At 38.0% G+C, this 16,490-nt stretch overlaps 1 protein-coding gene across 7 annotated transcripts in view; it reads left to right on the top strand.

The window, feature by feature from the left end:
- SNX24 (sorting nexin 24) overlaps positions 1-16,490 on the top strand; it is an 89,581-nt gene that overhangs the window by 47,543 nt on the left and 25,548 nt on the right. For 3 of the 7 annotated variants that reach the window (XM_085043587.1, XM_085043591.1, XM_085043590.1), the window contains one exon: positions 5,407-5,511. In XM_085043587.1, the coding sequence (XP_084899713.1) occupies positions 5,407-5,511 (105 nt within the window). Of the gene's footprint in view, positions 1-4,915; positions 5,048-5,406; positions 5,512-16,490 lie in introns of all 7 variants that reach the window. The other 4 variants (XM_085043585.1, XM_085043586.1, XM_085043588.1 and 1 more) reach the window with 2 other exon arrangements.

A 16,490-nucleotide genomic window follows, 5' to 3' on the forward strand; every position in this document is an offset into this window, starting at 1 on the left:
TTTTTTTATTTATGTGAGTGCTTTATTTTACATATGAGAGTAGTTCTGCAATTGAAGGTAAAGCAGATGAATAGAGTTTATACAATGAAGTATATTAGAAAACAGTAAGAGGGAAAAATCAGGATTTATATGCTTAAAATGTGCCCTATCCAAATGGTCGGTCTCCTATCGTTAGAATAGTATAGTCTTGTATAATGTAGTACAGAAATAGAATTAGAAATATAATTGAATGTTTTCAGTTTGAAGAGAAGTATAACAATTGTATAGTCCAATTGCCTAAGCAATTCAGGGATGACCAAAAGTCACAGCATTTTATTAAGGGTATTGTTCAGAGGTCTCTGACAGGCTTGAGGCATCTTGAGGAAGCCTTCTTCAGTGTTCGATCACCCTCTTGGTAAAGAAGTGTTTCCTGATGTTCACTCTGAACCTCCCCTGGCACAGCTTGGAGCCATTCCTACATGTCCTGTCACTGGATCCCAGGGAGAAATGCTCAGCACCTCCTGCTCCACATCCCCTCCTCATGAGGTCACCCCTCAGCGTCCTTTCTCTAGACTAAGCAAGCTCAGTGGCCTCGTCCACTCTCAGTATCTATCTGAGCACCTGCAGATGGGTCCTTTACAAGCAGAGGAGAAGAAATGCCAGCCCCAAGACTGGATCTGGAAGAGGTAGAAGAAAGCCTGTGGTTGTGGGCAGAAGCCTTTCCCAGGCTGCTCACCATGTGGGCAACTGCCTCATGTGGCTGTCCCTTTGCAGGGGCAGGACTTTGCACTTCCTCTTCATGGGGGCTTCTGCCATGGCAGGGTATGACTCTGGGGTGATGTAGACAGCAGCACCAAATTGTGACTCCAGGCAGGAGGAGAGATTTGGGCACCACCATAGCAAGGCTGCACCGGGCAGTGCAAGCTGGTAGGAGAGCAGAGCTGAGGGACATGGGGCAGAAGGTACAGTGAGGAGGAGACCAGGCTGGAAACACCTGTCCCAGGACCAGCTGCAGAGATGCAGGAATGGGGCTGGGCAGTACTTACCTGTAGGGGAACAACTACCTGGCACATGTGGAAGGACCCATCAGCATTAACATTCCATCCTATCCAGCAAAAAAGCAACAATGGGTGAGGATAGAATCTACACTGTTAGTAACACTGAGACTTTCCCTGTAGCTTTTGTGCATTCATTTTATTTGACTAGTTGGGGCTGGGAGCTTTTGAGGGCTGGCATATGCCACAGCTGATGGCTCAGTCCTGCTTTAGCCATGTCACAAGGCACCTTCCAACATCACTGATGTGGTGCTGGCCTCTTGTTTGCTGGAGAGGCCTTGGGGGTCTCTTTCTCTTCAGGAGTTGCTGAGACCCTGCAGGGGAGCATTTACTGCACCGTCTGGAAGTGGCGGCCCTGGGCACTTCCTTACCTGGCTCAGCCTGGGGTGCTTCTTGCTCTGTAGGAACGGCAATGGGAGCCAAAGCATGGCTGCTGGATCCCCACAGCAGTAGTGGAGGAGGTGGCCTTTCTGCTGCTGCATTGCACAGTAATGCATGCTGCTGCAAGAATGTCACTGTGTAGTTTTGGAGGGACACCCCCTGCATCCAGCCCAGCAGCTCTGCATCCATCCTGTGTTTGGCTGGCATGGTTGTGATGGTGTCTTCCACATGTCTTCTAACACTATTGCCAAACATCTCCATCTCCTGATAGATCCAGAATTGCAGTGACTGGAGGAGACTGCCTGGTTCTGGAAGCAGTTCTATGAGCTTGTAGGCTGGATGCCACCCACAGGACACCTGAGCACATGGGCAGCTGGATCTCCCAAAGCCACTCTCACCTGCTGGATGACTCATGTCACAGGGGGTGTGATGACATGCTCCATGCAGTCACCATTGACCTTGCAGTGATTGCAAGACTGACAGTATCCTCTTCTTGCAGGAGAGTATGATTGCAAGACTGACAGTATCCTCTTCTTCCTCTTCTTGTTCTCAGCCCATCACAGGATGGACAGGTAGCAGAACTGGTGGGGGCACCAACTCACATAACTGGCCTTCTCCCAGCTGTCCAGATAGATGGGAGAGCAGTTATCCAACTTCACTGTAATTTCTGGAGTTGCACAATTATTCCACATGAAAGTCACAAATTACTGCAGTCTCATTCTGATTTGTCTTGTACACTGCTTTCATTGCAATAATTCCCTCTGCAGAGATTTTTTCTTAGAACGCTAGAAAAACCATAAACAATGCTCTCTTTCTCTCTCTCCAGGAATAGCAGGAAAATAAACAAACCCAAAAAAAAGATATTCTAACCAGGCCCTTTGCACCACATTTCAGTTTGTTTCATTTTCTCATTCTTTTGCTGCCTGTTTACATTACTCTGAAAATGGATAGACTTTTTCTTATTTGTTCCCTGCAAAGATGCAAAACACGTAGCATATTTTGGCAACAATGTACCTTTTTATTAAGTCTTATCTTTTGAAGTTGTAAAATTCTGGTCAGGATGGTTGACCAGATGGTTGTGCTCTGAACCTCTCAGTGCTTTCAGTGTTACAGAAATCCTAGAGAAAGCATTTGCATAAGTTTGCTATCAACATGCCAACACGGTATTTATCTTTTCTTCCTCTCTTCCCCTTTAATTTAAAATGTACGTTTCATTCTAAATTGCTGTGAGTACATGGCAATTGGAAAGGTCTCTTTAGACTTGCTGCATATTCAAGGTGCCCTTAGTGCTGGGGATGTCTGTAGTGAGTAGGAAAAACAAGCCTTCTGTAGAGAACAACTGTAGAGTGAAAATGGACATAGAGGCTGATGAGGAGATTGTGCCTTTCACTAGAGAAGAGCATGCTTCAGTGGCATTGTGTGGAGGAAGGAGGAGTCTGGTGCTCATAGGAGACATTTTTCATTCATCAGAATGCCAATCAATGTTTTGATTAATTATATTTTTTAAAGAAAGCCGTTTCCAAGCACATGTCTGGATTTCCCTCCTTCTTGGTTCAATCTTTCATAAATTCCAGTTGTGTAAAAGAGTAAAGCCCCACTTCCTGTGCAATCTGGCTGTAGTGGGAAAGGTTTAAAATCTTTTCAAGACTACCATGTTACACCAAGAGTACAAATTCTTTTCTTGACAGAAACCAGCCACAGCGGCTGGCTTCTGTGAAATAGTTTGCATAGACCATTATGCTTTGCCCTGATTGCGAACAACAAACCTTGCCTGTCCGGCTATGCACCATTCACATTACTACATAATATGTAGGTCTGAACGGAAGTGTTGTTATAGCCATGTGGAAGGGTTTTTCAGAAAAAATTAAATTATTTCTAAGTTTATAACATAGTTAAAATACAGCCATTCATTCATGTTTATTCCCAAATACTTTTTATACTTCTTTTCCTTTACATTATTAAATATTGGTAGTTCTTCTTAAGTACAATAATGCTAGAAGGTGACAATGTTACAACTACTGCAGTGAAATCTGCAAAAATCTGAAGTTTGACATTCTTGCAAGTTGTCTATAATCTTAGAATAACTAGGATATACTCTAGATCACATTGTCTTTTCACAGTTAGACAAATAACTCTTTGCTTGATAATATGAGCCATCTTTAAGTCTTTCAGGAAATACAGACTACAGTATGTCAATAGGCATTAGGTCAGTGTTACAGACAGGAGGGCATTATGGACAATAATAGGCCACAGATAAATATATTTTATTTGTGTAGGGACAATTCTGAAGCGATACAGCTAATGCATATGTGGTTTTGCTTAACATTCCTTGACATTGTAATAATTATTTGTAGTAATATATATGATTGGATTATTGTAAACATAAGAAAGTGGGCTTTAAATATATTCATTTTATATCTGTGTAATATTGGCTTTATACCCACAAACAGTACCTGTGCTTGCACTGTAAGTAATTGAGTGTTGGATATTTTACATATGACATGGCCACAGAGCACAAAAGCATTGTTAATCATCAACTGAGTTACCAGCCATAGAGTATTTATCTTGTGAGCAGCTAGGTCTTGGTGGACGCTTGTATAGTTTCAGATTTGTCTGCACTCCTCTGGAGCATTCTCCTCATTTGTTGCTCACCTGCAGGTTCTGTTGTAAGTCACAGCAGTGGTGACCACAGTTTCTTCAACATCCCCGATCAATTTAGAGGGAAAAACAGGGGGTTGTATTCTGTCTTTACAATCAGACAGTAAACGTACATGACTTTGGAGTTTTGTTTTGGAGTGTTGTTTTTCTCACGTCATGTTTAATTGCAATTTAGCACTGTTAAGAAATGAGAAAGTTGCAAAATGTTTCCAGAGCAATTGAGGTTTCCCAGCTGCAGCTTCGATACTTGTGATTGCAGAGACGTTGATATGTTGCCACTGCTTTTTCCTATAGTGACATCTCAGCAAGCTCAAAGATGAAATGTAAATTCTCAGACTCCCATGGGTATGCATGTCAAAGTCAATTCTGAGTTTCTTTCCTTGCATTCTTTGCCTCAGATTTACTCAGAGGCAATATCCAACAGAAAGGATGCCACCTTCTATTTAAATGCGATGGAATCTATATCAGTTATTATTTTTGCTCTGTAGTTTTGATAAAAACATTAGTATTTTTTTGATTTTGAAAAAATATGTTGCTCCAGCAAGAAGATTCTTAGTGCTGTCAGGTTGTATTTTTGTGTCTGTCTATATTCAGTCATATGTATGCATATATATAAAAAACCCCAAACACGTATATATTTCTATGTATGTGTGTGTGTATATATAGATTTATATAGATGCATGTTATATGTAGATCTATATAGATGTATGTATAAGCTTTCCAGTGGGAATCTGTAGAGGAATAGTTGTGGAGATCTCATTGAAATATATTGAGTGACAATCTTGCTGTTTCTCTGTGTAAGATACTAAACACTGACTGTCAATCTGTTGGTACAATTCTAGAGCGTGGATATTTTTCTGATTGCCAGCTCTCCAGAGAAATGGTTAGCACTCCTCCGTGTACTTCTCACACCTGTTTATAGTTGCCTAAATCCAGAGTTAGAAGTCACCATGGTGCTCACTGTGCTTAGCAAGGTAATATCTGGTTGTGGTGTTGTTGTGAGGTATCATCCAAGGCTGACTAATGGGAAACTCGAATTTCAAGTATTCTCATGTAGTGGTTGCCATTTTGTTTTCAGGCTGTTAGTCACAAAAAATTGTTAGAAGGGTTCATCATTAGTGTCCAGGGCAACTGGATGTGGAGTGTTTTAACTGCACCCTGTAGGTATGACATCTGATGTTATTTCAGGAAGAGGATTGTAAGTAACTTCATTTCCACTCTGTTGTCGTTAATGCTTGGGTTTTTTACATCTCCAACACAGACTTGTTTATTTTAAATAGACATTATTATACTTTGTTTCTATCTATGTTTCTTTTTTTTTTCTTTTTGTCAGCTCAAGAAGTTCATAAGAACCCCAGAGATCCCTTCAAAGCATGTGAGAAACTGGGTCCCCAAGGTCCTGGAGCAGCGACGACAAGGCTTGGAGCTGTACTTACAGGTGAGTTGCCTTGCAGCCTCTGCAAGTAAAAGTAAAAGCAGCCTCTGTTGCCAGAGCATTAGAAAGTATGAAGTGTGGCCTTTTACTGATAGGCAATTTTAGACGTGGGAAATGATCTAGATACCAACCAGCAGTGGTGATTTCTGTTTACTTAGAAGGACTAGCACCTAGAAAATCAGGCTGTTGTGTGTTCTTTTCCTGATTTTTGCAAAGGCTGCTGATTGGCTGCGGTGAACCTGTCATTTTTCTCTGCCTAAAATTACTCTTTCCAAAGTTGTTCTGACTGTACCAATCAAAGGTGTTGCAGAAAAATTATAAGGAGGCTTTATTTAGCTCACCTCTATTTAGACAGACCATCAGCTCATCAAATTCATATCCCTGTGCTGTACATACCTGTACATGAAGTGTTCCTCTAGTTGGAATATAGGCATCTGTCATCTCATATTAATCTCAGTTGATTTGGACATTTGCATTTTAAGTCTTAGATTCTACCTGGATGGGTCATGATTTTGATAAAGACAATAAAAGCAGTCTTCACGAATGATGCAGTAATATAGACATCTAAATATATCAGGAATAAATCCCATTAATTTGTAATAAATGGAATTTCTATTGTCACCATGATTGCTTTAAAAAATGCCCTGTGATTTAGGTTCACAGCTGTTTCTCTGGCAGCAAAGCTAGATGAAAGTGTTACTCTAAACATGTTCCCAGTTCATTGCACTTTCAGCTGCACTTATGCAAGTGCTGTTTTACTGAAGAAGATCATAGAAATAATGTGTCAAAACACAATTGTTTTGGGAGGAAGGAAAGAATAACCTTTTTTTTTTTTTATTCACATCAGTCACTTACAATGAATTTCTTTTTCTGGTTTCAATACAACTTTCTTTTGGACATAATCACTGCCAAAGCACATGTATCAATTTGTCTTAAGCAGTTGATTTTGTTAAAAAGATACACCGGTAATTTGGTTATCACTTTTTAATTGTTGATAAACTGTAAAAGAATGTCTCCCCCTACTGGAAGAGTTAGTCAACTCTTGTTCTTTCGCAGTCTTGCGCATTGAATTGATTCTTCATCTGTTCTGTCACCATCATAGGAACTGTCATAGGAACATGCAATGGTTTAGGTTGGAAGGGACTGCTGGGCTTAAAGCCTCTAAGCCTCAAAACAAGCCTCTAAGTTACATCCATACTAATTTAAACAAGAAGAAAAACCATTAATACTTTTGTCAAATTTATTAATTGCTGTTTCTACTAATAAAAGGCAGAATTAATCATCAGTGAAATTTTAACTTTTAAAATGATTAGAGAGAGTGGTTCTAGACGATAAAAAGTTCATATTAAGGCACTTCTGTTATCAGGTATTTTTTAGTAGTGCCAAGGATTTACCAAGACACAACGTAGGAATGTACTACAATTGCAGAAGACATAATCAGTTTTTTATTTAACACCATATATGTAAAATAGTGCAAACATATTTTCAGGTGATACTACCGACAGTTAATGTGTAGGAGCAGTTTGGCTACTACTGTCACTAGTCAGTGGTGGTTCTTATACCCAGCCATTTGTGCAGTGGATAAACTCTTACAGACCTGTGGCAGTCATTAATTGTTTTGTATAAAACCAGCCAGAACCTTATGCAAAGATTGAACAATTATATAGATGTTAAGTTCAATGAATTTACTTTATCATGCCATGCAGATGACTGTCAAATACAGACCTGTACCTGGCATGGTGTAATCATATTGGATTCTTAATATGTTTTTAATTAAGTAGCCTTCTATAATTAAATGCAGCTAAAAATATTGACATGAAATGAAAATAGTAGAATCACTTTCTGTTAAGTAGTGAAGAAAGCAACACATTCCCCTGTCTAAGACAGAAGGTGCTGCAGTTGCCTGGACCTTGTTACATCTTTGTGACCTTTTCATGATGAAACCGCCCTTTTAAATCCTTTCAGCACAGGTTGTTTGTTTCTTGGAGTGGATGGACAAGAACTCAGAAACATTTCATTATATCTTTCTGAAGAGTAGCAAAATCATGAATAAATTAACTTATTAAATCATGAGCTACAGTGAGTAATATTTTTAATGTATCAGTAGCCAGCTAATAGTCATCAGATTGCTTGTTTTACTTCTGTTTTTAAAAGGTTGGGTCAAGACTTCTTCTTGTTACAATAGACCAATTTTCATGGAATTTTGGAAGAATGATTTATCTTATATTATTTTTAAGTGACTTCATATTTTACAAGTTTGACTGGCATTTGCAACTTTTGTTTTTAATACTGTGAAACAATTGACTAGAAGCACTAATATGCTTAGTAATTCCACTGCATGTAAAATAATATTTACAGAGTCCTTGTGAATACTGAGAACAATTAACTGACTGACAAGAGGAAAGAAGGATTATGTTTAATTTATTAATGAGGAAACAGATGCAAAGATAACTGAATGACAGTGTGGCCCCAAACATTCAAGCAAATTAGTATGAAGAAAAAAGCTATTGCTCCTCTGCTGACCATGGCAAATGTCTCTGTGCATGACCTTAAACTACAGCACAAAGGACTTAAGCTGACCTGGTTCAGCCTTTGCTAAATAAGAAAATCACAGAATCACAGAATAAGCTGAATTGGGAAGGATCACAAGGATCACTGAGTCCAACTCCTATCCCTGCACAGGACAGCCCAACAGTCACATCATGTGCCCAAGAGTATCGTCCAAATGCTTCTTGAGCTCTGTCAGGTTTGGTGGTGTGACCACTTCTCTGGGAAGCCTGTTCCACTGCCCAGCCACTTTCTGGGTGAAGAACTTTTCCTGATGTCCAACCTAAACCTCCCCTGACACAGCTTCAGGCCATTCTCTTGGGTCCTGTCACTGTCACCAGAGAGAAGAGATCAGTGCCTTCCCCTCCACTTCCCCTCGTGAGGATGTTGAAGACCACAATAAGGTCTCCCCTCAGTCTCTCCTGAATCTCAAATCACCTGTTACTGCCAGTAGAAGAGCACTAAACCAGCTTATATTATCTTGTGGTGGCCATCAACTAGGTAACTTTATAGTTACTTACATGTAAATCTGAGCTTGTAGCTTGCAGTAGAGCAGAGATGAGAATCCAGGTGCTTTTGATTTAAAATTTGTAAAATAAATCACTGGGTTACACTATTGCTGACAAAATTTTTTCTTGATAGTAGTTTTAGACTGCAGCAAGATTTAAACTTAGATAATATTTATTTTTGGTTAGAAATATCTCCTCTTGATGAGTTTCCTGAAAAGCTTGGTGTTGAGGAAATGTAGAAGATAAGGATTTTAAGCAGCTAGTTGTATAAGGAGCCTATAATTTGAGAAGGACTGCCAAAACAACCTGCACTGAAAGTCTGTGACTGCTCATAGTAGTGAGTGTGGGTAAATGTGTTTGCTTGAAAGTACCAGAAGGTGAAGGTAAATATGGAAGATGATGGAGCAGGCTGATAACCAGCATTGTAACTTCTGGATGGTGTTTGTTTTCTTTGGGTTTTTTTTTCATCCACTGTCCAGTCTTGGACTGACTGTTATCACAAAGCAATACAAAAATATGATTTGGTTTGAATGTGTACTTAAGGGAGATATAAATCACTTGAAAAGCTCCCTCTTCAGCGGTTTTTACTGTGTATGCGTTTAATAAGTCATTTTGTTGGTGGATCAAGTGAACAGGTAGTTGGGGTCTTATTTTGGACATTGAAGACATTGTTGGGATTCCTAAGGGTGGCACTGGAGGGACCTTATCTAACTGGCTGTTGGAGCAGCTGCAGCTGCGTTGGATCGGATCAGTATTTGTTACAAATACGTTTCATATGAAGTACTATTGGAGGAGCAGTTTTTACAGAGCTTATTTCCCGTGAATTGGTAATGGGGAAGAATTTGATCTAGCCACCTGCTCATTTGGAGTTAGGTCATATCCTTATCCCAGTAAGCTGACACTGGATGTTATTGCCATCCAGTCTGTCTGCCCCAGGGACTTGCCCTTTGACAGGTCTGCCTTTTAAAGTTCAATGGAATAGATATTTTCTAACCCCCTTGGGCAGAAGAAATCTCATCATTTGCTGATATCATCAGTCCAACGAGATAACAAGCATCGTTAACAGAATTCACTGTGAAGTGGCACCCACGCCTCAGCATGAGACTTTGTAGCTGCTGCTAGTCTTCACTGAAATGATTTGCTTATAGGGAGAGATTTTGAAGGAGACCCATATTTTTGATTAGTTTCAGGGTACTAACTCATTTCATGTGGTCTGGGTGACCTGAAGAAATTCTTCTTGTGACTGGCAAGGCTCTAATGTAAAACAGAGAGCTGTAGGCCTTCTGAAGTGCTCTGTTATATATGTAACGTCTGTATGTACATACATCTCTAACCAGAGTTAATATGTAGAGCTAATATTTCTCTCTTGGCTGAGGTCAAGAAAACATACTTGCCTTTTATTTATTCTTGAACTTTTTACAAAGAGAACGGTCCTGATTCCTGGAGATAAGATTGGTTAAAGTGCTGCTTGGCTGTGAGACGTGAAGACTTGATGAACTTCAACATTCCTGCGGGTTCAGGAATCCAAATCTTAAAAATGAATTATGGCGTTTATGAAACTGGACTAGAGATTTGTTTTCCATTTAAGGAAATAATCTGGAGATCTGAGAAGCACTTTGCCCTATATTTCAGTATTTTTCAAAATGCAATTCTTTTAAAAAATATTTTAACTACCAATCCTTCCTGAAAAAGATAAGTAAAACCATATCTGTTATGATTTTGCTCTTAAGAAGTTAAAATCCAATCCTCTACTCCTTTGCTGTCTTAGTTTCCAGAAGGGTGGAGTTAGGAAAACAGTGGATGGAGTAATGAATAATGTGTAGTTGCTTTATGAGTAAGCTCATCAGAAATATAAAAAAAAAGCACACATTATTATATTGCATTTTTTTACTCTTTTTGGGGAACAGTTTAACAACTGCAAAAAAATGCAGACAAATGACGTATTTCTGTAGTTAGAGACTGCAGAGGAAAAGCTATCATACGGAAAATTTGGCACATGGCATCATTTCTTCTTGGGTCACTGTATTTTCTTTAATTACTTCAATAAGCATTGATACAAAATTCCTTGTGGTAAAGTTGAAATAAATAAATAACCTTTCTGACTGGACACTGAGCATGAACAAAGTTTTTTTAAATTGATCTAGTTTTGTGAAGTTACTTCATGAAAGTTTTAGATTAAATTAAAAAAAATACGGGAAGATTCTTTTCATTGTTTTGAAAACTCTCTTGCAGAGCATTTCAGACCGGGTACAGCATCTCATATTGCAACTGGGGATAAGAGTTGTGCTTTCCTTGAGTTTCAGTCATTGCCCCTTTTCACTATCATTCTGGGGGCTGAGTTAATATGATTTCTCAGGAATTTTTATCTTAATTCTGAAGCAAAACAGTTTTCCATCACCCCGTGGGAAGTTTCATTAGTTCTTCACTGCTTAACTGATTGAATTTCTGTTGACCTCTTGCTATTCTAACAAGAAGGGATGCAAACTGAGCAATTTATAGCCTTGTCCATTGTCCAGAAGACTGGAGACATCTCTGCTCTAAGATGAGCCATCTAGGCTCCTGATGCCATTGTGCTAGTACTCCATATAGTGTGTTTGGTAGGGCTTTGCCTTTCTGTAGCCGAATACTCCTGTTCTGTTACTGCAGCTGAAATCCTGCCTCAGAACTCTCTTGCCTGGAGTGGGATCAGAAGAGAAAAGAAATTTTTTTGGGCAAAAGAAATCCTCAGTGATGTACATGGCTTTTCACTGTTTTCACTTCTCTTTGTGAAGCAGAGTAAAAATTGTCCCATGGTAGTATGTAACAGTTATCTGAGCACTGTTAGACAGAACAAAAACTAGGATTTCCTATAAAAACAAGAAGACCTTGATTGTGGCTTAAGCTGATATAGCTCTCTAGGATCAGAAGTAATCAGTAAGTGCTTTCTAAGTTTAACAGTCTTTGATGTTATATATGTGATGTCTGTAGAGGTAGTAGTTTTTGAACTGTTGCCGTTAGAGCTGTTTAGAATTATTGAGATCTCTGTGATATGTGCACTTTTATGAGACATTTGATTGCTCTTGTCCAATAAAAATGAATCAAGTTGGTTACCATTTAATTCTGGAAATGTAATGGCAAAATGATCTTAGAACTATTGAATGATCATCTGACTATTTAAATTTTATTTCTGTGCAGATCACATTCATCATGTTTATCCATTCTGTCAATGTTAATGTTCATTACAATTGTTCTTCCTTTCTATTCTCAAAAATTCATTCTATATCAAGCATTTAGTTGTTCCTGTATACCTTTGCCAAAGGGTGTTTTAAACACAAAATTTTTAATTGGTTCAGTTGGAAGACTAGCAAGGTATATGAAAGAGCAGCTTATATCAAGCATAGAAGGCCCTCTCATTGGAAATAACTTTTGAAGCTGATAGAGTTGTGAAGAAAAATGTCTCAAAGGTTATATTTGCTCATTTATACTTTTCCTTGGTATCCATTTATAGCCATTTTGGGATATAGGATACAGTGTTAAATGAATCTTTGGTATGAAGCAATGACCTTTCTTATATAAGTCTTAAAGTAATTGGAGACATGCTTGTGTTTCAGTTTGTTATTAGATTTGGTTAAGCATTAATGTGTTTTCAAGAACCGAGCTCTGTATGTATCACGAGCACTATCTTAAAAGAAAAAGGAGTTAGTTGTGTGGTTGAGAAGACATGTTGAATCCTTGAGATCCATCTGTAGAGACAGGTATAGGTAGGTTACGTAGGTAGACAGACAGACAGACAGATAGATAGACAGACAATGAAGGGTTGTGCAGGTCACATGTGACTGCAAAGCCACTTACAAAGGCTAATGCCTTTTCAGACCAAATGCTTTACACATGGGAGGTAATTGGTTATATACTTAAAAGCTGAATTCAGGGATTGAAATTTAAAGCTACAAAGGTTTTCTGCAAAATATGAGTTAATTTTTTTTCTTTTCCACCTTATTCTGTGTGTGCCTGACCTGTGGGGCTTTTTCCCACTAGGCTTCTGTTTAACCATTCCCCATATCTGAGAGCAGGAGCTGGATAGAAATTGCTTTGACTTCCTTGTATCATTCATTAGGCACCACAAAGGTTTCTGCAGAGGCAGTCCTTCCCTTTGTCCTATGTACACATTCACTGTTAGGATCTATTTCTAACTAATTTAAGACCAAATTGGCTTATTTGCAGGGAAAAAAAATTCCCATCAAGTCCACAACAGATGCTTATCTTCCTGATTGCTGTTTCTGAAAACCAGTTTTGTTTTAAATGTAGGTGAATATGCTGCAAAGAAAGAGTTTAGCATTAAAAAGTTGCGAAAAAAAGTTGGATTCTGTGAAATAAGATTTAACTGACGTTTTGCTGGAAAGTCTGTTGAATCACCCTCATCTATTAATCACATTGAAAATTCTCTCCATTATCCAAAATTATTCAGTGTCTTCCTTCTCTAACTCCATTTAGTGTGCAGTAATCAAGGCTGAACAGCTCCTGTAAGGAGTTCTAAAAGCACTGGTATGATAAGTATAAAAAGGCAAAATGTTCTTTGTCCTCATTAAAGATTGTGAGCAGAGTGTTAAATAATATTAATGGCTGGGATTGTCAGTACTTAACAGTACTTTCCTAGTACAAGTGATTTTATTGATCGATACAGTCTCAATGTAACAGGGCAGATTATTCTACTGATTTTATCGAAACCTTAACTAAGTTTGTTAGTGTACCACATATCTTTAAATAGATCTAGATGATGATGTAGATTAAGAAAAGCAGACCACCATCCATCTTTTTTTGATCGGTTAATAACTTAAATCCATCATTGCTGCGACCAGCTTTTTTAAGATTCTGTTGTGCATACGTGTTTCTTTGGTGGTAAAGATACGTAACTGGGTTTAGATGGCTGTGGATTTTAAAGAAGTGTGCCTGACACGTGCAGGATTTCATATTTGTTAAGAGGAAGTGGAAAGCCAAAGAAAACAGAAAAGCAAAATAATTCTGTAGATAATTTAAAGGAGAGCCATTTATTAGGAGTGTCTGTCTGCAGAGATTTATGAAGAATTATTTGAAGCATTTTTCAAGCATGCTCATAAAATTACTTGGTTTGCGTTTTAGGAGTTAAATTTTTGCTTTTCAACTGGTGCTATGTTGTGATTTATGATTAATATCTTTTTTCCTTCAATAATGTGCTTATTTTTGCTGTATAGAATTATGCTGCATGAACTCTCTCATTTTACTCTTACATGTTGGAGATGATCAAAATAAATTTCACTCAGTGAAACGCAGAATTTACGTTAGTAGTCACGACAGGTTTAGAAACCATGTCTAAGTGCTTGTTCTCTTTTCATTATGCTGCATATCATAATGATGTTGTATCACATACTTTTGCCCAAGTTGAGCATTAAACTGTACTAATCATACATTTCCATACAGTGAGAAATGGTCTCTGTCATGACTGCATATGCTCAGAATAACTGTAAAATGTTAAAAGAGGCGAGAGAAAGAAATTAAGTTCTGTGTCTAAGTCACAGTCTATTAAAGCAGAACTAGGGATATTAAAACTCAGTGCTGGCATACAACATGTTGTAGTCTGCTGATGACTGTTTTAACAGCCATGATTCCTTCTAATGCCATACAAATATGAGATACTTACTTGATTTAGCCATGATGAAAGAAAATGTGGTCACCTTCCTTATCCTTGATGCAGCTCCACATTTGACACATAGGCAATAAATTTTCTTTTTCCTTAATAGATGTTTGCTTAAGCTCTTTGGAGAAGGTAGAGGAGAGTCAAAAATTTTTGTCCATTATAGTAAAGAAGGAAGGAGGGAGCAGTAATTCCTGCAGTCTTATTATCACCACGTGAAGTATGGTAGAAAGACTCAGGTTTTCCCCATCTTTTTAATCAATCCATAGCATTTTAAACACATTTTCAATTCCTATTCTGTATTGTTTTACATAAGGTAATCCTTATATTTTAATGTACAAATTACTATTGCTTTTTTTAATTAAACTTTCAAAGCAAGTTAAATCTTAAGGGCTTTTTCTTCAAAATTAGTCTGTAAAGTTACTTAATGAATTGCTAATGAAGGGATAAACTTATTTTCTATTGAAGGAGTATTTTATTTTTGCATGTGTAGTGTAACACACTGTTTTGTTAAAGTTGTTCAGTAGTATACAGCACTAAATTAGAAGGTAGTTTATACTTAGATTGCATTGACTTTGTGCAATCTGGTAGCATTCTTCTGCATACACTCTGTGTGAGTGAAGATCCACCCTTAATATTCTTTACACACTTATAAATTGCACATGAGGACAGGAGAAAAATGTTAATGAAGAAATTAATAATTCTTTACAGCAGGATTTGAATCTGCACATAAGGCACAGGCCATGTTTGGAGGCCAGAGGAAGAAACAAAATATGGAATATGTGCTGAATAGCTGAACCATTTATTATGTGGTTTGGGTGAAGAGCTCATTCTGGGGGAAAAAGTAGCGTAGGATCATGCTACATATGTAAGCAATGTTAAATAAATCCTTATACATAAGGAAGCTGAATTAAAGCTTGATTCTAGTGTACCATAATAATTTTATTGTCTAAAATAGTTTGTATAATTTATCATACGTCATTCTGAAAAAACAAACAAACAAAAACCAATGAGTTGTGGAACTAATCACAGGGGTTTACCAGAAAGATACTGACATGAATAAGCAGTAATTCTTGACCTTCTGCTTTAGATGTTGAAAGAAAGGAGCATAGGAACAGAAAAATTCTTTGCAAGAAGGACTGCTGAGCAGGAAGTGAGAGCTGGTCTATCAGTAGCTGAGAGAGGTGAGCAGAGTAGGAGATGAGTAGTCTTCCTCAGATAGGTTGTGGAAGGGTGGTCGGTGAGCCTTCTCTTTTGGTTCTGCGGTAAATTGAATGCTCCTGCATTAGATATAATGTGTGTGTGTGTGTGTGTGTGTGTGTGTGTGTATGTGTGTGTGTGTGTGTGTGTGTGTGTGTGTGTGTGTGTGTGTGTGTGCTGCCTTTTCTTGGCATTTATGCAGTCTTACATGACTCATTTCTGAAGATGTTGAAAGATTTCAGAGTGAACTGAGGGGAGAAGGTCCTGTGGTCATGGGTAGCTTAGGAAAAAAACAAATGCTTGTTATCTTCTCTAACATTGTCTGTCTCTACCCACATCACTATTGATTGTCTTTTTTTTTTTTTCACCTGGTTATTGTCTCTGTTGTCCAAATATAATACAGATTTAGTTTAGTGTAAAAAACCTAATTTTACACTAAATCCATTCACTGTAGAATTTTTTGACTGAGAAATGCTTGGATTTCTGTGCAGGTACATTGGCAAGCAGATACACATTACTGAATGATTCCCAAATTTATAATTCTGATACAGATTTTTTCTGCTGACCTTGGAAATATGGACATTAAAATAAGAAACTTACAGGGTTACTTGTGATAAATACTGTGAATTATATATAAGAAATTTTTCAATATGTATTGATGTCAAAATTGAGGTTTGTGGTGCAGTTTCTTCTTTTCAATTTCTCATAATTATCATTGTCTTTATCTAATATACTTTTTCTTCTCTAGATGAAAAAGTTTGCAGAAAGAAAGCATGAAGCAGAAGTAGAACCTTTAATTTCATTAGGCATCTTGTAACTGGCGAAGATTAATGTATATATCTCTTGCTAATTCTTTTCAATTACTCAGTTCATATAAATTCCCAAACCTTGTTAATTATGCTGAAGTCAGGTGGTAATTTTTAACGGTGTTTCCACAGCAAGGGAATTTTCCTGGTCTAACCTTGCCCTCCTGTAGAAACTCTCAGCAGATTAGGCATTCTGACTCTAGTCCATTCGTTTTCAGCACAAGCCTAATTGCTGCCGACTGCCTGCCACAGGTACCCTGGTTATTGTACATT

This window comes from Lichenostomus cassidix, chromosome Z, assembly GCF_008360975.1.
Source record: "Lichenostomus cassidix isolate B80296 chromosome Z, HeHo_3.0, whole genome shotgun sequence".
Lineage (NCBI taxonomy): Eukaryota > Metazoa > Chordata > Aves > Passeriformes > Meliphagidae > Lichenostomus > Lichenostomus cassidix.